Source organism: Protopterus annectens, chromosome 13.part0, assembly GCF_019279795.1.
Source record: "Protopterus annectens isolate FY-2018-M chromosome 13.part0, PAN1.0, whole genome shotgun sequence".
In the NCBI taxonomy this organism is placed as follows: Eukaryota; Metazoa; Chordata; order Ceratodontiformes; family Protopteridae; genus Protopterus; species Protopterus annectens.
The window spans coordinates 1211144970-1211169918 of record NC_056747.1 but is presented as its reverse complement, the minus strand read 5'-3'; the positions used below and the strand labels follow the sequence as shown (position 1 = coordinate 1211169918).

Sequence of the window (24949 nt, the reverse complement as noted above, 5' to 3'; positions counted from 1 at the left end):
GGCTAAAAGAAGGGCAAAAGTGATGCCAACATTGATGGATATGGATCAATGTGGTTTTATGGAGGGGAGATAAATATTTGACAACATAAACAGTGATGATCCAGAGGAAATCAGTATGTAAGAAAATGCCACTGTTGCTTGTGGGTCTTGATGCAGAGAAAGCATTTGATAGAGTAAGCTGGGATTTTACGAGCAGAACAATGGAAACATTTGCATTTCCTTATAAAATTATAAGGTGATTAGGAAGATATATGAAGGATCAGAGGTGAAAATTAAAGTGGGTGGGGCTCTTTCTGATAATTTCTGCTTGAGCAGAGGAACCAGTCAGGGGCTTCCTGCTACTTTATGAAGATAATACGTATGACTGTTGCATTTTTTCCTTAAAGATCTGCATCTAAATTCCATTTTTTCCCTTATGTCTCAAATCCCCCCCCCTTTAGCATCCTCTCTTTGCACTCTGAATTGTTTGCTTGTGTTATGTATAAGAAACGTAACCGTGAAGCTTTAATATCCCTGCAAATCAGGTAATCTTAAAATTCTTTTTCTGTTAGGAGGATCAGTTTATCCCACTTAACTCTTGCCCTCTTCCCTCCCAGATAAAATCCTTCAACTCCCTGTTAATTACTATCCAAAACTGCTCCTCTTTTTGATAAAAATATGCCTGACTTTTATGTAAAACTAAAGGAACTATAAACATTTTTACTGCATGTATCTTGCTATCCATATTGATAGGCAAGTTTTTGTAGTAACTTTTGTTTAGTCTCTTCCCATATATCCTTAGCTGCCATAACAAAATCCTTTTTAATCCATACACCTAAGTACTTCATTTTGTAATGTCCCCATAAATGTGGGTATTGCTGGACCAGTTCAAGTGTGGGTACATAATTTATAGTTATAGCCTTTGTTTTAGCTTCATTAATGTTGCATCCTGAAAAAAACTGGAACAATCTCAGAATGTTCCATAATACTGAGATGTCTTTTTCTGGTTCCTTCAGGTACAAAGTAATATCATCTGCAAATAAAGCCAACTTTTCTCAAACACCATACCAATTATATTCTTAAATTTCTGAGTCCCTTATGTTCTTTGCCAATGGTTTGAAGTGTAATACATATAACTAAGGGGAAAGAGGACACCCCAGTTTTGTTCCTCTGTTCAGACAAAACTTATCAGATGGAGTACTTTTTCCTTAATCCCAGTTGCTGGACCTGAAGCCATATTGTTTGGAACAGGTGGAACATGCACTCTTTGATTTTTTCCAGTGGAAATACTTGTGCTGCATGACTGCAGGCAGCCCATTTGAAATAATCTGTGATGTACACTGTGCAAGTGTGATACCCTCCTCTGCAATCATGTTCATTCTGGTGGAAAGAATCAGTACCTTTCCACTACCTGTACCACAGTACAAGGACAAAATGATTGACTTCAACTATTGGCTAAGCTTCTGGTGTCATTCTAAGGGGATCCAGTATCTGTCTGCCTGGGATGACATGATCGACAAACCACGATGCTTTGCCAGAGATGGCCTGCACCTGTCGCCCTTGGGATTCCGGATACTGGCTAAGTCTCTTGCCACCCCTATAGTGTCTTTTTAGGCAAGATTCAAATGACAAATTCACCACTGGAACAGGTACAAGCAAGCAAAATCTGAGGGTAGTGCTACTTAATGCTAGAAGTCTAAACCTCAAAATGCACTCATTCGAGGCACTCCTTAAAATGGAGAACATTGACAACTGTGTAGTGACAGAGACCTGGTTCAAGGCTCCAGAGATCACCCCTGCATTACCAGGCTATAATTCATACCACACCTTTCAACCACCTAACCTGGACCAAAGCACTAAAGGTGGAGGCGTGTCCATATTCATTAAGGATGTCCACACCTCTAGGCTAGTTGCTCAGCATAATGCATCCGAGATTATCCAAGTGCAACTAACTCTGGGCAAGACTGCAATCCAAATTGTAGCTTGCTACAGATCCCGTACCATGCCCTAGGATTCCCACTCCTCATTTCTTGATACACTGGAAAATATTAGGGTACAACCTAACACCCTAATAATGGGCAATTTCAACTACCCCACCATTAACTGGGAAAACTACCCATGTACCAACTCTTGTGCTCAACATTTTCTGGAATTCATAAATTCCAATGCCTTGGATCAACTTATCCACATCCCCACCAGGAACAGCAATATCCTAGGCCTGGTCATTACCAGCATGGGCAACCGGTGTTCCACACCAGAGGTCAATTCCTCATTGGTCAGATCCGACCACAAGCAAATCACCCGAGACATCCACATCCCACCACACCACCCCCATTAGGGAATTCACCGTACAAAATTTCTCCAAAGCCAACTTCACACTTCTTAAGACAGAAGTGGCAAATGTCATGACACCCATGCTGATGGACAATAGAGGCACTACTGCCGATTCCTATACAATTGCACTTTATAAGCACTTGCACAAGTGTATTGATCGTGCAGTCCCTAACAGAACCAAGATGCTATCCTCCAAAAAAAGGAAGCCAATCTGGTGGTCCCCTGCCATAAACAAACTCTACAACAGAAGAAAGAAACTGTTGCAAAAAAGAGTAAACGCCCATGATTGGAGGAACTCCGTGGTCAGCCTCAGTAAGAAGCTGAGATCCCTCATAAAATCCTCCAAAGCTAGTTACGAAAACAAAATCGCCACTGATTCTAAAGACAACCACAAAGCATTCTATAGCTATGTCAGGAATCTGTGGCAACACTCAGATCTGCACTGAGTTACAGCACAATGGCACTAAATATACAGAACCAACTAATATTGCCAACATACTGGCAGATAGGTTCAGTGCTAACTTTACCCCTGTCTCATCCCCTAAAGGACCCATCTCTATACCAGAAGAATGCAAAGTTCCTGTAATCATGGCTGCACAGGTAAAAAACACACTCTCCAAAGCCAAGAACACAGCATCCATGGGACCTGACAACATCTCAGGCTGTGTTCTACATGAACTACAGAACGAACTGGCACCCCACCTAAGTACCATGTTCAATCATAGCCTCACCTCAGGCTTTGTGCCCACTGAATGGCGCACAGCAACGGTTATCCCACTCCACAAAGGGGGAGCCACCCCTGACCCCGGGAACTACCGCCCCCTTAGCCACGAGCCTGGTCTGCAAGGCTATGGAACACATTATCATGGAACTTATAAACAGTGACATTGGTAATCTCCAAACCCTGGACCTTACCCAGTTTGGATTTATAAAAGGCAGATCATGTCTCCTAAACCTGATAGACTTCTTTGAAGCAGTGACTAAAGCCGTAGATGAGGGTAAGGTGGTTCACACAGCCTGTCTAGATCTCGCCAAGGCTTTCGACACCATCCCCCACTCTGGAATTGTAGATAAACTCACTAAACTAGGTATAAATCCCTATGCCACAAGATGGGTTGCCAACTGGCTCAGTGACCGAACCCACACTGTAAAAGTAGCAGACTCTAAATCCAACTTCAGACCAGTGACAAGTGGAGTACCACAGGGTTCAGTCCTAGATCTTCTCCTGTTTGGTATCTACTTCTCTGAAGTACAAGCTAACACAGAAGGTCTTTGGCTGACAAAGTTTGCAGATGACTGCAAAGTAGGAGACTTAATCAAAACTCCTAAAGATGTGGACATCCTACAAAAGGGCCTCACTGAGGCAGATGCCTAGTGTCAACGCCATGGCCTCAAGCTCAATACCAAAAAGTGCACTGTCATCCCTTTTGGTAAAAACTCTGTACCCATGAACTAAACACCGAAAGTGTGATAAGAGACCTTGGGACACAGGTAGACAGTAGTCTCTCCTTTGATAATCACATTGCCACAGTAGTCAGGAAATCCTTCTACATGGCACACCTCATCACAAAAGGTTTCTCATCCAGGAAAAAAGAGGTCATTGTTCCCCTCTACTCATCACTCATTAGACCCATTATAGAGTACAATGCCCCTTTTGGTATGTACCTCACAAAACATCTACAACAACTGGAAAGGCCACAGAAATACCTCACAAAGAGGATTACTGGCCTCAAACAGATGCCCTACGCAGACAGTCTCAAAAAAACTCCAGCTTTACGCATATCGCCTACTCAGAGGCAATCTCTGCCTAACATACAAAGCTATGTCAAACCCAGAGCTGTTGGACATGCTCCACTTAAACAAATCCCAATCCCTCTGAGCTACATGCTCTAGGGACCTAAACCTTGTCACCAAAATAAACAGAACATGCTGGAGGGATAGATTCCTTTTTCAGAGACTTCCTATACTCTGGAACAAACTACCTATCTATATCAAACAAAGCTCCTCATTAGCACTCTTCAAGAAAAATCTTGATGATTGGATGGGAGATAGGAAATTCACCCCGGGGATCACTTCTGCGACTCTGCTTGACAGGGGCACAGGAAAATTATTTTCTTGGGTGGCAAAAGCCAGGGTACCATTTGGCTAGGCTTATATAGGCCCTAGGGCCAATAGCCTAGTACCTACCTGTGAACCTATGAAAGAAGACAGGCTTCCTGGTTTGAGAACCAAAACCTAAGACTGGAACTAATTTGTAAATGTATTACATCATACCATATACTGACCATGTAAAACATTGTACAAAACATAATGACATCCCTGTCCCACTACTGTGTGCTACTGAGAAAACTGCCAAAACCTAGTGATTCAAGGAGGTGACTTTTTTAGTTATAGGTGTATGTTATAGCAGATGCTACATAGCATTTATATTAGCCATTTTGTTTTTGTATTTCTTTAAGTGGAACAGAGTGCTGATCCAGAAGGACCATTTTACATTCAGCTTGGGAGAGTGTAACTAGTACAGTTCAAGAAACAAGAAAAGCGCAAGGCTTTGAGGTTCTCTGCTGCCTTTTATGTGTAAGATGCAAAAGATAATTTATACCATCTGTTATGCTGCGAGGAGACCAGTAAATCTATGTAGTCTGCACATGTGAAGAGTGCATGTCAGAAAAATATGTGGAGGAGGACAGCATGGAGGGGAGAATAGTTCTTAAGAATTACAAGAAGTTTGGTAACAGGAAGGGTATGGATGGAGAGCATGAGGGGTAAGGAAGTGAGTGAATGTTGGCTAGGGATCAGGCTAATGAATTAAAGGATATTGGGCTGGGGTGGATGGTGGGAGGAGGTTAGAGTTGACACTGTAAGGTAAAAAGAAGACAGACATATAATGGAAAAGTTGAGCAAAATGTGTGAATATTTTAACTAGACAAAGTAACCCTGGTGTTGTAGTAGCTGTTAATAGCTTGGTGTGACTTCATGGACATTCTGAAATCTCGTCTGGAGGCAAATTCTCATAAGTTAAGAGGAAGTTTTTTCCACCGGTTATTAGATACTACAGATGGAGTGGTCCTGTTTACTAGTAGGTGAATGATTTGGATAAAGGAGATATGAGTGCAGTGAAGACATTTAGAGGGGATGTACTAGTTAAGTATTGTAGATGATGATGGATATTTATTGGAGTTTTATAACCTGTGAACCACTGTTGCTTGCGTGACCTTCAGAGAGTTTGGATAATCTAGCATACTAGAAGCAAAGCATGTAATGCAGTTATAGGGTAGCTTAGGTTTATGTGCAGTGGTTATGAGCAGATTAGATAGTACTTGACAAGTGCACAGGAGGGTTTGCTATCAGGAACGTGTGGGAGCTTTTGTGGCATAGTTAATTATAAAAGTCTTGGCCTTTTGTAGGATGCCAAGCCGTGGCTTACTTTTTGTAATGATGGACTTTATGATGTGGTCAGACTCAAGTTCATTTTACATGATGATACTAAGAATGTTAGCAGATTTCACAGCTTTAATAGGTATTGTTATGCAGAGGTGATATGCAAGTCAGGAACAGGTGGAGAAAAGGCTAATATATACTCAAGCACCACACATTTTTAAGGACATCTACATAAACATCCAGATCTGACAAATATGTTTGAACAGCATTAAATCCATATTGAAACAATACAGTAACAGCCTAAATTCTTTTCTTGAATCTAAGTGAAGTTTACAGTCACATATCTTTCACTTAGTGACATATTGCAATGAGCATGAAACTATTTAATGTAGATTGTAATGTGAATGCAACCCTGTACAGTGTATGTAAATGTGAATTTCATTTCACTCTTTTTGTCTTAGCAGAGATATTTGCTATTTCTCTATATTGTGCTTATGCTATGTGTATACATTTGTCATTTGAGGCTTTTTTTCCCCATGCCTCCACTGAAAAGGGGTTTATTACCCATCCAGACTTTCCTGGTAATCAAATGCAATAAATAAACAAACAAACAGAGCAGTATTAAGTTGGCTGCATACTGGGATAATCTTGTAGAACTGCAGTATTTTCAAATGTCATTGAAAAATGTAAATGGCTGTAGGTGTAGAACAGAGCCCTTTGGGCAACCAGAGAGATTAGCTTCTGGGATTTATGGTATTAGTTCATCTCATAACGTGAGACCTGGCTATAAGATAGCTGAACCACTGGACTCTTTCAGCAGATAGGTCAGTGACTGAGAGCTTGATTAGAAGGTGGTGGTAGTTTGCAACATCAAATGCCTTTGACAAGTCAAGGAGCAGATTACTGACCACATTGCTGTGGTGAAGGTCAACATGTATCTATTCTGATATGTCATGGGGAGCTGTTACGTTCCACGACTAGAGAAAAATCCATGGGGATCTAAACCTCTTCTGCAACATCAACACAATGGTTTGGAGGGATAGGTACATCTCACAGAGGATACCATTGCTGTGGAACAGACTCCCCATCCACACTGTCCATTTTCCCGCGTACTTTAAATCTAAGTATGGGAAACAGAAAATTTACCCCAAAACTGCTCCCTGTACTAATAGTGGGCAAAAGTGGCTCCTAAATGTTTTATCCCATGCGTGGATCTCCTCAAAGTATCTATGGTGTGATCCCAGTTATTCTCCTTAGGGGTAATATTTAATTATTGACCATGGAATGAGTAAGGCCAGTCTAGAACCAAATGGTATACTGTAGGTTATTTTGAGCACAAAAAGGGAAGTTGGGTACGCTTAAAATGGCCCTCAAGGGCAGCTAACCTAGTACCTACCTATGAACCTATGTATTATATGAGTGTTTATGATGGAAATCAATACAAAACTTTATGGAATTAGAGTGACATTGTTGGCTTAAGGCTCAAAGGCCACCAGGATTGAATGCACCATTGACCATAGTCCCTTTACTGAAATGGAAGGATTACCATTTAAGAAGTTGTAGCTTTATTTTGTATAAGAAATGATTGATTGACTCTAAAATGAGTATGTGATGGCAGTTAAGTTTTACAGACTGAAGGCCTGTATATCAAAATATTTATGTATGTGGTATTTTAATGATATTTTATTAAATGTTAATTTATAGGTTATTCCAAGATTCTGTGTTTTGTTTAAACAGATTTGTTGAACCTGTTGCACTATAAGCTATTCTCAGTAAAACAGAGGTATGTTTACACTATTTTGAGGATGGGGTTCACTTCAATTAGATGTAACTGTGTTGCAGACCTGTTCCTTAACGGCATCTTTTGCTTACCTTACTGTCAAGCATGGCAGACTAGCTAGCTTTCCCCTTGCTGTTACTGGTTATTTTTAGAATATCTGTTTGTGTAAAGGGGAAATGCATTGTAGGGTAAGATGGTTAAGACTTAGAGAGGTTTTGTTTCGTAGGTGGGAGCAGAACTTCAGGAAATTGCTACAGGAATAGCTGCGACTTTTTTTGTCTTACCCTCTTGAGGAATGAGATTAGGCTTCTAGCCCTCTGATTCTTCCTCTCAGACTGGTTCATCTGCCACAAGGGCTACTAATTAGACTATTTTTAGTGACACTAGAAACAAATATCTTGTCTATCAGATGGTAGACTGGCAAAAGGTTGCAAACTTTGTAATTTGGATATTAAAAATGTATCAATGCAAGTGGAACTTGATGAAGGAATTAGGGAGAAATACATGGAATGTGGAGCTTAGGAAGGAGTGAACAGAAGATTTTGCCAGTATATCCTGCTTGGATTCATTGAGTTTTGGCTTTCTTTCTCATCTTTGTACTGATATCTGTGCTGTATTCAGAAAGTCCTCATTAGATACGTCATCTTGTTCTGTGCTAGACATTTGGGCTCTTAAGTATATTGTTGCAGTGGATGTAGTGTTGGTGTATAGTAGAGTTGCAATTGCTGTGGTATATTATTGATTACTCTTAAAAATATTAAAGTATCACTCATAAGAAACCGTAGTAAAACAAATGTACAATGTAATGCATGTGAGTTTTTTGCCTTTTTTTCTAGGACGGAGGTTGGAATGATGGTCCATGTAACCAGACACTACCCTTTATCTGTAAGAAGCCAGGCAAAGCAGTTGAAGCAACAGAAGAACAGCAGGACCATGGCTGCAGAAAGGTAGGCCAAGATATCGGCGTATGTCCAAGGCGAGTGCATGCCTTTGCTGACATCTCTAAACTAGAAACAACCAACCATGAGACCTGGCCATTCTGTGATACCTGATTTTTTTTTCTTATGCTTTAGATTATACAGTATAAGTGTTTGCAGAGCTTATGGTATTGATGATTTTCATGGGTTCTGTGATGCATTCTGTCATACTAACTTAACTATTTCATGTAAATCAAAATGCTACTGCAGTTGTTTAAAACATGCCTTTAAGAATTATAACACAACTCTTATGAAAATTAGGGATCCATCTAAAATGTTAACACAGATGATTAAAGAAGTGTTTTAATGTTTTTAAACTCATTTGAAGTTTTGAATCTGCAAGCTCTCTATGATGTTGTATGCACCTGTTAGTAACTTAGAAGGAAAACCTAGGCAGCCTTCAGCTTTGCATCGAACTTATGACTTTATAAATAAAATGGTAGAAGAAGAAAAATTTTCTGATTATATCACATGATTATTGCAGCTAGTTCGAGTGTGTCTGCCTCCTCCTCTGAGTCTGTCAGCTGTGCCTGGCTTCCTTAATTCCCTCCTCTAGCTTGTTTGCCACAACTTTTTCTGGCGGTCATTCCAGGGTTGTAATGTCCTTTTTGTTAAAAAGAATATTTTAAGTCAGACTTGTATCTTAAGTCACACTTAAATCTTATGCCTTCCAACCACCATCCCCGATATCTATTTCCACTTCTTAACTTCTGTCTCCCTGTTGTCCTTGAATTTAGCGCAAGTTTGTACCATGTATTCCTTCCTCTACATTTCCTGTAAGATATAATTGCCCAGTACCTTCTGCCCTTCCTTTGTACTATAGTCCTCCTGTTAGCATTGCTTGTGTAGTGAGCATACCTCCCAAACTGAAGTCATTGAAAGTAGGTACAAAGGCCCTAGAAAAGTAGGTGCATCCAGCCAAAAATCTGTGCATCTAATTAGTATAAAATTTGAATACCAAATAGCACATAACTCCTCCCCATTCCAGCAGGAAAGTGAGGTACTACTCAGAAAGACATTTATAAAACAGAGAGTGACAAAAAGTATGGAAAAATATAAGCACATACCAAAGGGACAGTGTAAAATCTATAGACTTTAAGGAACTTTATTACAAAATTCTGACACAAGATGTCATTTATTTTTGCTTCTGGAAAATGGAGATATGAGATGTGTGTCCTCTTTCTTTAAATTATTGTTGCCACTAGTATGTAGTTGTAAAAGAAATAATACTACATGCTCTAAAGTAATAGTTAAATGTTAATGTGGAGATCTCTGCACCTGAGTGGAGACAAGAAAAAAGAAACTATTGAAAATCAAATTATTGTATGAATAACATTCCTAGCATTTGTTTTCTTCTGCAGATAATGAAAATTTGGTTTAGCTGTTTAAAACAACTTCACGTTGTTTATATGATCGTGTGGTAACATGTTTCACTTAAGACTGTTATTTTTGGACATAATGATAAACTCAGGGATTATGCTGAAGGTTTAGATAGTTATTTCAAAATTGCTGGCAGTTTCATGCATGGCTGGCAGAAAAAAGTGCCCAAAATTATGTGAAACTGAAAAATTGTTGAGCTGAGTTCTTTAAAAGTAGTCGTCGACCTCTAAAAGTTGTGGACAAAGTGTTAAACATTCTGAATGGGTCTTCTTTTATGCAATATTTGTCAGTTCTTTTATTTTGTTCAGGTACGCACATTTTGTTTTCTTTTTTTAATTCCAGTTTTGTTGCATCACCTAACAGATGTGTACTTTTGGCTCGTGCATCTCTCCTTTCATCAGTACAGTAAAGAGTGGTGGGGACATGGAGACAGAGAGGAAGACTATGTGTGTGTGTGTGTGTGTGTGAAAGATGTGCATGGTACGTACTGAACAGAGAACAGAAGGTAATTCAAACAGAAACAGTCAATTTACTTTGTATCTATTTATTTTTATTTTATTTATGTTTCTTTACCATTATAGTACACTGATCTCATTGGACCAATTACAGGCACAGACCCGAATTTTTCATTGTCTCCCATGTTTAATTGAACAATATATACTTAACTCAGTGAGATTGCTTGTTTGTGGGGATGAGGAATTTTCTTCTTGCTTTCATATTTGCAGAAAGTCAGAGTTAGTACTGTTAGAGATGTGAGGAGTGTGGAGGTATAGGCATGGCTTTTTGTCCTGCAGAATTTTTTTTTCTTGTATTTATGTTAAAGTGGACCTTTTTGTTTTTTACTTTTTCGTGTATTTATTTTGTAATAATTCCAAGTTCAGTTTTATTCCTAGATTGTGTGTGTGTGTGTGTGTGTGTGTGTGTGTGTGTGTGTGTGTGTGTGTGGAGGTTGGGGGATGGGAGATGTCTAGACTAAGAAAGCATGCATTCTTCCTTATTATTCCTCAGCACGCACTTATATTGCATCACATCTATGCATTCCCTGAGATACTGAGAAAGAAAGAAAAAAAATCCTGACTGAAAAACAGTTATTCACTTTCACCTTCCATGTTTAAGTGCTTGAGCCCAAACAGTGTACTTAGAAGATAATTACAGATAATATAACAAAAATATAAAGGGAAGGATAATAATAAATTATTAAATTAAAATAAATGAAAGAAAGAAAAAAGAAAAAAAATCAGTAAAAATTGGTTCAGTCGGAGAAATAGGAGGTAAAATCATCCAAGACTGCAGTGGTGATGCTACATTAATGTTCGTTTTGATTCAGTAAGACAGTAGGGTCCTCCACACCAAATGATGATGATATTAAGATAAGAGCAGAGTAATGATATTCACCCCTCACTATAAGGATATTATTAAACAGTCTGGTTAGGACCACTTCAGCGCTATGCCTTGCTCAAAACTGGACTAGAACAGAGCACTGATGTTATTTGTCAAGTGTGATTGTAGCTTCAGCTGCATTGCTTTCATAAGAACCTTTCCATGAAAAGGAAGGTTAATGATAAGTGGATAATTTGCTTAGTTTGTCAGGGTCTAACCTCACCTTTTTTGGGGGGAGGGAATAATCAAGGTCTTCTTTAACAGAGCAGGGAAGGGAATACCCATCCTTACAGAGGCAAAGGCAATCAGGTGTAGGACAGGATCTAGTTTCTCCAAGCAGACAAGATTAAACCTGATGAGTCCAGGATCCAGCTGAAAAAAAAAAGTAGTGCACATGCTGAAAATAACAGAGATAAAATCATCATGACTGAGTAAAGAACACTTTCTCCAACCCAAAGATGGGGTCACCTCCTTACAGCTACTAACATGACCTTTGTGAGTGCAACAAATTCAACAAAGACCTGAGCAACTAATTCATATTCTTTACTAGGCAAGGATTGGAATCTGCCATGTAGCATCTCTTTTTCTGGACTGTTATCCTGGTACATATTAGACACATCAAAGTTTTGCATAACTTCCACTTCCCTAACTTCGAAATTCATGATCAGTACATAATGTTGCTTGCTTCTTCAGTTGTTGTTGTTGTTGTTGTGTCATTCAGCTTTTCCCGGTTAGGGGTCACCACAGTGGAACTCCGGTTCGCTAAGGTACGCCCATTCACGCATGTCTCCACACAGAAGACGCTCTAGCTGAGAATCGAACAGGACAACGTCTTACTGTGAGGCGATGCTTCTTCAGTGCTCTTTACAATTCCAAGATGAGATTTATGTTTCATCAAGCATGTTTTCTGTCAGCTGTCTGGATACAATAATCTCATCAAAGCTGAACATTAAACTTTGGATAACTTTTTGCAGTAAAACTGGAGTCCCTTTCTCATTGAAGACTGTTGTCTCCACCAAGTATCCAGTGGCACATTTTCCAATAATGGCAGTTTTAGGTCATTGTTGGTAGATCTCTGAAATTCTTTAACTTCTTCTTCTATCATAGGCAACTGCATTATCAGTGAAATAATTTGGAGATACAGAAATAATCATAATTTTTTCTTGAAGTAACTTCATTCTGTTTTATTAAATATGCTGCACTCAAGATACGTACCATATGTAGCTTAGTGTCTTTTCTATCTTTCACTTTCTGGTCATTCTTTGCAGATTAAGTAACAAACTGTTTCATCTTGGAGGTGTCTTGCCAAAAGACTTTCTGAATATGCTTTTTAATGGGTGTGATCTGTTTCTGCTTGTACTAATTTGCCATAAATAAAGCCGAATAGTTTTGTCACCTGTACACTATTGATAACAATTATTCCACTGTATGAATGTACTTCTTTTGTGCATGTGTAAATGCTGTTGACCCATCAGCTAGTTTATTTTCCTGTAATTTCACAGCTTCTATACCATTCTGACTTGCATTCATTTGTAACAGAGCTAGCTTATGTCAAGGTATTGCAGTGCAGCAGTTTCTGTTGTGTTCTTCATAGACATTTCAAATTTATTTTTATTGTTAATAGTTCCACTCTGATTATATGCCTTGCTCCAGCAGTTTTCTAAGCAGCATAGTTATTTCAGACATATTTGTTATAAAATTTACAAGGTACTGCATCATTCCCAGAAGTCTCTTTAATGCCCGTTTTCTTCTTCGCTTTTGCAATTGCAGTATTGCTGTGACTTTTGCTGAGTCTAACTTCAGTCCCTCTGACAACAGAATGGGTCTCATATTGTTTAGACTTGTTCTTGTTTTACAGTTGCTCTTGCGTAATTTAAAATTATACTGTATCTGCATGTTGTCTCACTCCCTTTTCATGTTTTTATCATGCTTTCTTTATGTCTGTCTCTGTAGTTTGTTTGTGTCTTTCGGCTTTTCCCAGTTAGGGGTCGCCACAGCGGAACTCCGGTCCGCTAATGATTGGTAGTTGATTTTTACATGCCGAGTTACCAGCCCTGACGCACAACCTTCAACGAAGGCACGCCCATTCACGCATGTCTCCATGTAGAAGACACTCTAGCTGAGAATCGAACCAGACAGTGTCTTACTGTGAGGCGACAACGCTAGTATGTTCAAAACAGCTTCTAAACCTTCAAGTTGTTGTACAGATGCTCTTTGAAATGCTTCTCCTTTAGACGAGACATCAACTGTAAGTCTCAAGAATGTATAAGTTCCTAAAGATATAGTAAATGTATGGAGCCTAGAAATTTCTTTGTGTACCATTGTCTACAAGATTCTCATTTGCATTTGATACAGCTGAGGTGATGCCCCTAGCCATAAATAATGGGCCATGTCTTAAATGCAAATGTTGACCTGATGTTCATCGTGCATACAGCTGCAGTCATAACAGATGGGTTCTCCTGCCATCAGGCGGGTCCTCGGTCAGCCGAATTCCAAAGTCTAGGTCCGGCGTCGGTTGTCGTCGCTTCTTCCCTGATGTCAGTGCGACAGGGGTATAAAAGAACCAGCCGACACCATTTTCTTCAGTCTTTCTTGCCGCGCGGTGCCCGAAGCAGAAGCAGTTTGCAAGTGCCGGTCGGCCAGCTCCTGAAATTACGAAAATTTTGCAACCAAAGTCTTCTTGAAAGCTAAGTACCCCATTGGGGAAACTTTTCTTGCCTCAGACCGATGTCAGACAAAGTTAATAATTGTATTTCATGTGGGAAGCAAATACCACATAAGGATTTCCATTCCCTCTGTATTCCTTGTTTAGGCCCAGACCACGACGTCTCGGTCTGTCACTTTTGTGCTACATTCAACAAGCGCACCATTAAGCATCGGGCGGAGTTCGCCCAGCATTATTTTGGCAAAACATTTAACTATATTATTATACTATATACTCCGACTCCAGTTTTGTCTAAAAAGTGCAAAGATAAGGACCAACACACGAGGTCCGCGGCCTCTACCGACACCACGCCAAAGCCGACTACACGTGGTCCGCTTCTCAGCAAGGCGCCTACGCAGCCCCTGACTACCGATGACACTTCATTGGCGGTGTCTCCTGTGCCCGAGGTCGCAGGCTCCTCGGCCCACACCCTGACTACAGATACCGAAGCCACTCTTGGAGGTGAATCTCAAACTGTGGACAGGTCTACCTCCTCTCAAGGTGTCTTCAGACCTTCCTCTTCTTTTTCCATCAAGACTTTCACTAAGTCTAAAGCAACCATGCATTCTAAGAGGCAAGCTACACAGGGCCCATCTCCAGGCCCCATGCCTAAAAAACAGATGCTTAAAATGGCTGAGGATTTAATTACTCTTATCAGGGGTTCTCAAACCCCCCCCCCCACCGGACAAAAGGCCCAGAGTGGAGGAAGAATCCCCCTCCTCTGATCAGGGCTCCATTATATCAGAGCACTCTGATGAACAGGAACATTCTTACTCCCCTTTTGAAGACTCCGATGCAGAGGAGTCCATTCCATCTGTATCCCCCCCAGAGGATTACTTATTTGGGGAAACTTTGCATACCTTAAGGGAACACTTCCACTGGGAAGGCCAAGATTATTCAGATTCCAAGAAAAGGCTTAGGGAATTTCTCTTGCTACCTCAGCACAGGCCTCTGGCTATACCTCCTGTCTTGGACATACTAGATGATGTGTACTCGGAGGCCTGCCTTAACCCGGATTCTCTACCTCCAGCCCCAGTCAAGCCTGACAAGTACTACAGGGTCCCTGACTCACACCAATTTCTATACAAAAGCCATGCTGCTGACCCAGAAACCATCTCACAGGGCCCCAAGGGAATTAAGGCCTCCACTGCTAAAAATCCATTACCTTCCGAGAGAGATTCCAGATCCTTAGAAAGGTGGGGAAAAAGGTATATACCTCGGCCACCGAAACTATGAGGGCATTAAACTGTCAGTTCCATATGCTAAAGTACCAACAGTTTTTGTTATCACAATTGAGAAGTAAAATGTCACAACCTGAATAACCAGACTTGAAGGAGTTGCAGGATTTGATGCACAGTGCAGAACAAGTGGGTAAACATACCTTACAATGTGGTTTTGATGCTCTAGAGGCCTCATGTAGAGCTGCTGTTACAGGATCAATCATACGTAGACATGCCTGGCTCAAGGAACAAACCTTACCAGATCATGTCAAAGCTAAATTACTAGATGCCCCTCTACAAAAGGATGTATTATTTGGTACTAATGCTGAGGAGGTATTAAGGAAAATGGAGGAAAAGGCTAAATCAATGCAAACAGTGAAAGATTTTCTACAGGTACAACCCCCACGTTTCAGTAGAAATTGGCCTTCCAAAAATTGGTCCTTTCCAGCCACGGACAGACCCCAAAGAGGTAGATACAGGCGCCCGAGGGGCAGAGGGCAATCCCAAGGATCGTTTAGAGGCAGACAATGGCAAGCTCCTATGCAAAGAGGTGGTGAGGATAACTCGCAACCATTCAGAAAGCAAGCCCAATGACTTTCCCCTTTGCATGCCAAGCAAGACTCAAATGGCAGCACCCTTAGGCGAAAAACTTGGCATTATTTTCAAAAAATTGGCATATTGTCACAAAAGACAAATGGATCCTGGACATTATAAACAGAGGCTACAGATTCCATTTTCACACCCTTCCAAAAATGAGAGGCATGCCAAACCTGCCACACAATCAAAGGGCAGAGGCACAAAGACAAATTTCAGATCTCTTAGACATGAAAGCTATTCAAGAGGTACCTATGCACGAACAAGTTCAAGGTTTTTATTCCAGACTATTCCTGGTACCAAGGAAGGGAAAAGATTGGAGACCTATTTTGGACTTATCCATCCTAAACACATTTCTACTCGTACCAAAATTCAAGATGCTCACTCTACAGCAGCTTCTTCCCATGCTGGGCAAGGAGTCTTGGCTGGTAACACTGGACCTCACAGAGGCATACCTGCATGTCCCAATCAGACAAAATTGCAGAAGATACCTCAGATTTCTTGCAGGTTCAACCCATTATCAATTCTCTGCATTGCTCTGTGCCCAGAGTATTCACGAAATGCCTGGCATCAGTAATTGCCTACTGCAGACTTCAAGGGATACAAATATACCCCTATTTGGACGACTGCCTGATCCAAGCGGACAGCAAGCACATTCTTCTGAAACATCTGGCTTATGTAATAATGTTGTTGAATTCTCTGGGATACACAGTCAACAAAAAGAAATCAAGGCTAATACCCTCTTGGAAAATAATTTTCCTGGGTGCCAACTTGGACACAAACACCCAGATGGCCTACCTCACGCCAGAGAAGCAGGGGCAACTAACTCAATACTTCAGAACACTAGCAAATTGCACCAGGCTGACTGCAAGGAAAATCCTGCAGGCTCTGGGATTCATGGCATCTTGCATCTTACTAATCCCATGTGCAAAGCTGCATATGAGGAAACTTCAATGGTACCTGAAAAACCTATGGTCTCAACACAGCCACAGTTTGGAAACAATAATACCACTAATTCCATGTCTTCAAAAGGAATTTCTGTGGTGGGCTCAAGCATGCCAAACAAACACAGGTCTCCCATTCAACAAGTCTCAAGCAAATCAAATCATCACAACAGATGCCTCGGACTACGCCTGGGGGCGCACATGACAGATCGATGCATTCAGGGCAAATGTTCCCAAAAAGAAAAGCACCTTCACATCAATCAAAAGGAGATGCTAGCAGTAATAAATGCTATTATAGCTTTCAAAGACCTTCTGCCACCAGGTCAACTATTGATAAGAACGGACAACACCACAGTAATGTGGTACATAAACAAATAGGGAGGAACCCATTCTTACCCCCTATGCAGACTGGCCATGTCACTTTGGAACATGGCCCTAGACTTACAAATCGAACTACAAGCACAGTACTTGCCAGGCAAGGAAAACACGCTGGCAGACAACCTAAGCAGAAATATGACAGATCCACACGAATGGAAGTTGCATCCTCAAGTTTTTACAGAGATAATTCAAGCATGGGGAAGGCCAGACATAGATCTCTTTGCCTCCCACAAAAATCACCAATTAACAAAATTCTGCTCAAGGATTTTTCATCCAAAGGCCTGGAGAGTGGATGCTCTCTCTTTCAGTTGGACATCAATGACAGTTTATGCCTTCCCAACTCTTCCTCTGCTGCCCAAAGTTCTATTAAAAACCAGAGCAGACAGACCAAAGATGATTCTCATTGTTCCAGACTGGCCAAGACAACACTGGTACCCACTCCTGAGGAGCCTGACGCATTCCCCACCATGGACCCCGCCTCTAATGCCTCTTCTTCTGACTCAGCACCACTTCAAAACTCTTCACAGTCAGCTAAAAACACTCAATCTAGCCGCATGGAAGATTCCTTAGCATCACAACAGACCCTACTCTCCAAGGAGGCGCAGGATGTCATTTTGGAGGCCAGAAGGCCGTCTACTAGAAAAGCTTACTCAGCAAAATGGAAACGGTTTTGTGTCTGGAATGAGAAAAAGGGCCAGGATCCTGGAAAACTGAACTTACCTCAAACATTACAGTATCTAGCTGAGCTGCTAAGCAGTGGACTTTCATTCTCCTCCATCAAAATCCATGCCTTAGCCATTTCTGCAGAATACAACACTGATCCACCATTATTCTCTCACTCCCTCTTAAGACAGTTCCTCAGAGGGGCTAAGAATCTAAAACCCCCAAGGAAACAACCAATACCTGCTTGGGATCTCAATTTCATTCTAGAAAAACTGACCTTGCCTCCTTTTGAGCCAGCTGCCTCATCAGATTTGCAATATTTGTCCTGGAAAACAGCTTTCCTTCTGGCTATTACCTCAGCTCATAGGGTATCGGAACTACAAGCTCTCATGGCTGTGCAGCCTTTTATCATCTTCCATCAGGACAGAGTTTCCTTATGAACCAATCTGTCCTTTATGCCAAAAGTGGTATCCAGGGTAGCTTTGAATCAGGCTATACACTTACCTACCTTTTATCCTAATCCTCAAAACAAAGGGAAGAGATTACTACATTCCTTGGACATCCATAGACAACTGCATTATTATTTGGACAGAACAAAGCCTTTCAGAAAATCAGAACAGCTCTTTGTGTCCTATGCTATAGGAGCTCAAGGAAAGCCAATTTCCAAACAGACAATCTCAAAATGGATAGCCCACTGCATACGCTTTTGCTATTCTTTTCATGGCAAAACTGTACCTACAGGCATCAGATCTCACTCCACAAGGGCCACAGCTACCTCTGCAGCTTTCCTCAGAGGAGTTCCTACCAAAGATATTTTGGAAGCAGCCACTTGGAGTTCTGTGCGTACCTTCTCCAAGCACTACCACCTTCCACTATACTCCAAATCTAGAGCGGGCTTTGCCACTGCAGTCTTGCAGGGCATTCTGACTCCTCCTAGTTCCACCTAGTGCCTACCACCCCTTTCTTAGCTTTGGGATTCTACCCATCTGTTATGACTGCAGCTGTATGCACGATGAACATAGTACAGTTTTGTACCTAACATAAATGTAGATGTTCAAGTGCTAATACAGCTGCAGTCCAGGTTTCCCCTCCCTCCTTCCCCTCTTGGGACAGGCCTATTGGCTAACATCTCCTCATGCAACCTGATTGGGGTATTCATTCTTGATATATTTGCTTGCACTACTGTATTTTGATTATATGGCATTACTTTATTACACAAATTTATGAATTGCCTTCCTTCTGGGGGCACCTGACATCTGGGGCAAGAAAAACTGAAGAAAATGGCATTGCCTGGTTCTTTTATACCCCTGTCGCACTGACGTCAGGGAAGAAGCGACGACAACCGACGCCGGATCTAGACTTTGGAATTCGGCCAACCGCGGACCCGCCTGACGGCAGGAGAACCCATCTGTTATGACTGCAGCTGTATTTGCACTCGAACATCTACATTTATGGTAGGTACAAAACTGTACTTTCTACAGCTGTGACCATACTATTCAGCCATTCTGTTGGCTATGTTTCTTTATGATGTCTAAGATTTCTATTCAGTTTTATTCCTGCTCAGATCAACTTCTGAAAGTCACTGGTACTTTCCATAGAGCACAGTTACTGATGATAACATCTTGACATTCTCCTGGTGTGCTACTGAAGTCTGTTAATAAACTTGCATAGAAATGCAGTATTTCTTTCCTAGAGCATTGTTCAGTATTCAAGATGACTGTGCATAAAATAGGATGTGATTCATTAGGCAATCTGTCTTCCTGATCCAGAGCTACTATTTGAAAGATTAGATTATACTTTATTTTTTTGTGATCATATGTTGCTAGCTTCTGATTCACTGATTTTATCTGATACCTTGAAAAGTCTGTTATTCATGTACTGCTTTCCTTTCAGTGCCTTTTGTCCTAGATGTTCTAAAAGTATTTTCTGATTTTTAGCTCAGATTTACTTTAACTCTAGCTATTTTGTTTACTAGGTCTGTGCCTACCTTGCCTACAGTTAGAGTGGCAAACTTGCCACACTGCCTCATTGTTCTCTGATTTCACAATATTAGCTCTTTCCATTTTAGTAATATTAGCAAACATTTAGTTATTTTGTTTTAGTGTAGTAACTTGTAAATTCTTTGAAGCACTTTTTTCATCTACACATCTTTGCAAAATGATTCTCCCTACCATTGCTTGTACAACACATGTTAATGATTGAGCATTTCTTTGTTTCATGCTTATAGCCACACCTAAAACACAAGTTTTGATTTTCAGCTGTACCCTACTTCTTGTGCACCTAATTGTTCTATTTCTATTCACTATTACTATTACAACACATTTTCCCCACTCCTGTGGCACGATAGGATAAAGCTCTGTCTATAATCTAGATGATTAATGCTCAGTTAGAGGCATGAGCATGATGGGAAGAATGGTAGCAAAAGCCACTGCTGGATCATCCTTCTTGGGGACAAGCAGATGGTTGTGCCACTTGGGCTGACACCTGGAGGAAGCACAGGGTTTGCACCTATAGATTACAAGCCTGCAGAAGCATGCTCTTCCATGAGGCTAGGGTTAAGCATTTGGGCTGAGGAATGCTTGGTTCCCATGGTCAGCAACACTAATAAAGCTGTAGTGAGCCACCATGGGAAGGGAGTCCACTAAGGCCAGTAGACTGTCTCATTCCCTAACATCTGGCTGACACATTTCCATGGAACAAATGGGCTGATAAGGTCCTCCATCCAGGGAACAAGTGGACTTTAGGGCTCTGACTTTGGCTGACTTGCCTAGCTCTTACCCCAAGAGAGAAATGAATGGGCCAATAAGCCAAAAAAAGTTACAGGACAAGACCCAGGAAAAACAATGTTAGAGAGTTTTTCAGTTATTATTTGACATATATTTTATTTTACATGCTTCTATTTTATTCACTAATTTATTTAACTATGTATTTTTTGTCTGTTATCACCAAATTATTCACCTGTCCAAATTCATAGTCTTTCCCCATTGTTCTTTAGCTCAGTAGTTTAAACATTTATACATGTACATTGTAAGGATGATTATTGCAATATCAATCAGAATATGTTGGAGTTATGCATCAGCAAGGTGCCTGATCCTCTGTCTAGACTTCCAGAGTTGCAGTGCCACAATTTCCCCTGCTTAAGATGTCAGTAGGATGTGTAGTATAAACATAGTGAATTCTATCTGGAAATTGTACTTCAGCTGCACAGTAACCTGTACTGTAGGTAGAGGGAGCACGCAGTACTACTGAGGTCTCTGATGATGAATGCTTCCTCCATATGTGCATCCATGAGGTACATTGCAACTGCCATCTGATCTGACTGTGCACACTATGTAGTCCATGGCCATGGGGGGGGGGGGGTCTGCTTTCAAGATGGCCAGGTTTAGAATCTTCCATTTGAGACTATACAGACCATTGATGAGAATGTATTACAGCCTGCTAAACCACATCATGGATGTAATCTGGGTCATAATCAGAATTACTCTTCAGGATCAACACAGGGAACACCCCATCAGAGTGCACACCTATCACCCCATAGTTCTAACCCTTACCTGCCACAGTCCTAACACATCAGACCAAAACTGTTAACACTAGCAAAAGCCATGTTGTGTCAGTGTGATCCAACCACTGGAGGATGTGATCATTAACCACCACATCTGGGGGTATATGGATACCGTATTCACCTACCATGACCCCACCACATCTGGGAGTATGTGGATATCGTATTCACCTCCCATGACCCCACCACATCTGGGGGTATGTGGATATCGTATTCACCTCCCATGACCCCACCACATCTGGGAGTATGTGGATATCGTATTCACCTCCCATGACCTTATTCCTTATTTTAGCCACCTATTATTGTGTCCTCCCACCCATGTAAGTGGTGATGGCTGTGCCATGCCAACCCAACCTGCATGGGTATAGTTGTGCTTGTTGCACAGCATGGCCATCCATGCATGCTGTACATAGCCAGGGCATGATAGCACATACCTAATTTTATTCTGTGCTGTCTGTTATATGCCATAGTTGTAGACCGGACAATGACTCTCTGTGAGTGCTGCAGTGAATTGCACCTGCTTCTGCCTCAGTTTAAGTATTGTTGCTTTATGTTCCTTTTCTGCATGTCCAAAATATCTAATGAGGCCAAATTCATGGCTTAGAACAGTATTGTCCATTATGCCTTGCCAGAGCAACTTCTGCTGTCTGCCTCCCTAAAAAAAAAAAAAAACATGTAAAATTAGGAATATTGCTTTCTTGCTTTGGTCCCTTTTGATTGGTAAGTATGGGCTGGAACCTTCAAGAACCATAGCTAGTTCTTTCCATTCTTACATAAGTAAGTACAGGAACCAACGTCATCTGGTGTCATTCTCAGCAAGACTGTGAAACCAGGGAAGAGACTTCCACTGGCTCTTATATGCAATACTGAATAATGAATTACATGCCCTCAGTTATTCAGACTGAATTTTTTTCATTGTTTACTATATTGCATATTTTGCTAGTCGCAGTATAGATAACCAATATTTCATTGGTATCCAGTTTATGGTGTCCAGCTGAAATTTCTGTTATATGTAAATGCTGAATAAACTTGCACTTAAAAAGAATGTGTCATGTGAAGCACTTCTTCGGTTAGAGAAGCCAAAGCTCGCTGGAGGTGCATTTAGAATTGTTGCAGTTGGAGGGAATGGTCCAGTTCCTAGATGGAAACAGGCTATGCAGAGTAATACAAAAACCACAAACTAGTAATGACACCACCAAAAAATACATTGAAAAAGTATATTTTCTCATAAAAATGACATTGGTTTTCATTTTTTTCAGATTATTGGCAGATTTTACTCGTGCATTTTTGGTAAATATATGTGTCTAAAAAACCTACGCTTGTCTGTTTGAAGCAATGGTATCATTTTCTATGCTGCATTTTCCTGTTACTGGCAGACATTTATGTATGCATCTGTTTATTTATTTTAACAGAAAGGAAAAGAGTGTCTGTGTTTGTCTTTTTTTTGATGATTTCAAAGTGATATAAAATATCCAGCCAAAAGTATCTGTCTAAGCCAAGAGAAAGACTTCCTAACAGATTTAAATTTCTTTCCTTCTAAAATTTTGACTTCTTACAGTAACTCTATAAATTCCACTGTGTACTGTTGAAAGATAAAATGATTACCAGACAGCATGTGCTTAAATAAGCTTAAAAAATGCAGAAAGTTGTGTGTTAAATTTCACATAAGGAGTGTTGCGTGGAAAATGATACTTTTCTTCTTGTGAAAACTCTACATAAAAGTACCAATGTCAGTATTTTTTTTATTTACAGTTTGTTAACTACACCCTTTGCTTTGAGCTCAAAGACATTAAATGTCTGCCTGTTATTCATTGTAGACTGACTTTTATGGCATGATTGCAGAGGTATAGCTGGGATTTTTGGAATTGTATATCATCTTCCAAACTGCTCCCCATTCACCATTCCGGGAAGTAACCTAACTACCCTTTATGGTGTTCAGTGTAAATATGTGTACAACATGTGTAGTAAAATCATTGCACTACAAGCCATTAATTGGATATGTGTGTGTGTGTGTGTGTGTGTGTGTGTGTGTATGTGTGTGTGTATATATATATATATATATATATATATATGTATATATTTATATGAATATAACAAGCATTTAATTGGATCAATAGTAATATAACAAATAAATGTCATCTCGATACAGTTACTGACTACATTTGCTCACTTTTAGTCTTTTAATTTCATTGACATGTATGCAGCTGAGAAATAAGGTACTTTTGTGTTTGGAAAATATTGCCCATTATATTAGTTGTGCTCCAGGCCTTGCATGACATATACCTGGCTATACCTATTGTTACAAATGAACAAATCTGACTATCAGGGTTTGAATGAAAAAGAAAAAGTGTTTTGAAATCAGACATTACTAGTTGCAGTTTGTAATAGTTATCCAAAAAGAAGAAAACAAACCATGTAATGTCCTTAGGTTAACTTGAAAGAATTTTATTTTTAACTGTCACAGAAAGCCCTTTTGTCTGTTCAGATAGCAGAAGTGGTTTGTTTTTTCTTTTTGGAATGTCTGGGTCGAGGCAAGATATGTTTTAGTTGGAAGTGCTCCTGGGGTTTTATGTTTGTTTTGCGGTGGGAATTTGATCAGGACACTGGAGAGACTCATTGCCCTTCATAAAACAACTGCCTTTTAATATTTAGCATCCAGTTGAATAGGGAGATATAAATTAAGATGCTTTATCTGTATGAGACGTCCTCAGGTTTAACCCCCCCCCCCACATCAGACAGTTGATTGATGCATGTTTTTAGTACTTAAATTGTAAGGTAGTATATTGTCATAACTCACTCGTATCCCTGGCTTCTCCTTTTCTGGTTTTAGACGGCCATCATTCACTGTCCTAATGAACATGATATTTTATGCCATATGACCAAAGTAATGCACTTAGATTTCAGCAAGACATTTAATAGTGTTCCTGCAGGAAGTTTGCAAGCCAGCTAACAAGCTCTTGAGAACTTTAAGACATTGGGAAATTTGACCAGAACTAGTGGTGTATAGTGAATGGCATACATTTTAGAAAAATTTTGACTAGTGATATGTCCTGATGCTAAGACCAGTTATTTTCCGTATAATAATTACTGGCTTTTCAGAGGTTCTAGGACAGAAGAAAATATTGAAATATACACCAGAGTCGGTACTCTGGAGAAGGATAAGTGGAACAAATCGGAGGAAAATGACAGCCATACAAAACATAAAAACATTTGGGAGCAGTCTTTCTGATATTCTGCAGTGGAACTACAATATGATGTGCAAAGAGATATGAATTAAGCTCCTCTAGTCTCCCTTCTTGTATTTTATTCTATATTTTTCTCCATTGTAAAGATGCCACTGCAGCTGTATACACTTTGCCTAATAAAAGCACCCACATATGATTGGGCTGTATATTTGTCTGATGACAGAATGAAACTGCTGTTTTAGTGACTTTAACATATTTCCTATTCATCCATCACTTTTCCATCTACCACTTTCTACCTGTCCATTGTGCTTCAAGGACTGATTTTCCACCACCAGTCTAGGTAAGACCATTTCATGGGTCCTCTTCCCTCTCTGTGAAGAAGTACTTTCACAGAACCATGTACTAGGTGGTCCCTACAATCTTCTCCCTGAGCTGATTCATCTTTCCAGTCCGCACATTTTAGAGTGGTACCCTTTTACTTCTCCCTAACA

The 24949-nt window shown here is 40.4% G+C and overlaps 1 protein-coding gene across 1 annotated transcript in view; it reads left to right on the top strand.

The window, feature by feature from the left end:
* The window catches only part of MRC2 (mannose receptor C type 2), a 1890380-nt gene that overhangs the window by 826025 nt on the left and 1039406 nt on the right, over positions 1–24949 (top strand). The window contains exon 9 of the mRNA XM_044055215.1: positions 8311–8421. Within this exon, the coding sequence (XP_043911150.1) occupies positions 8311–8421 (111 nt within the window). The remainder of the gene's footprint in view (positions 1–8310; positions 8422–24949) is intronic.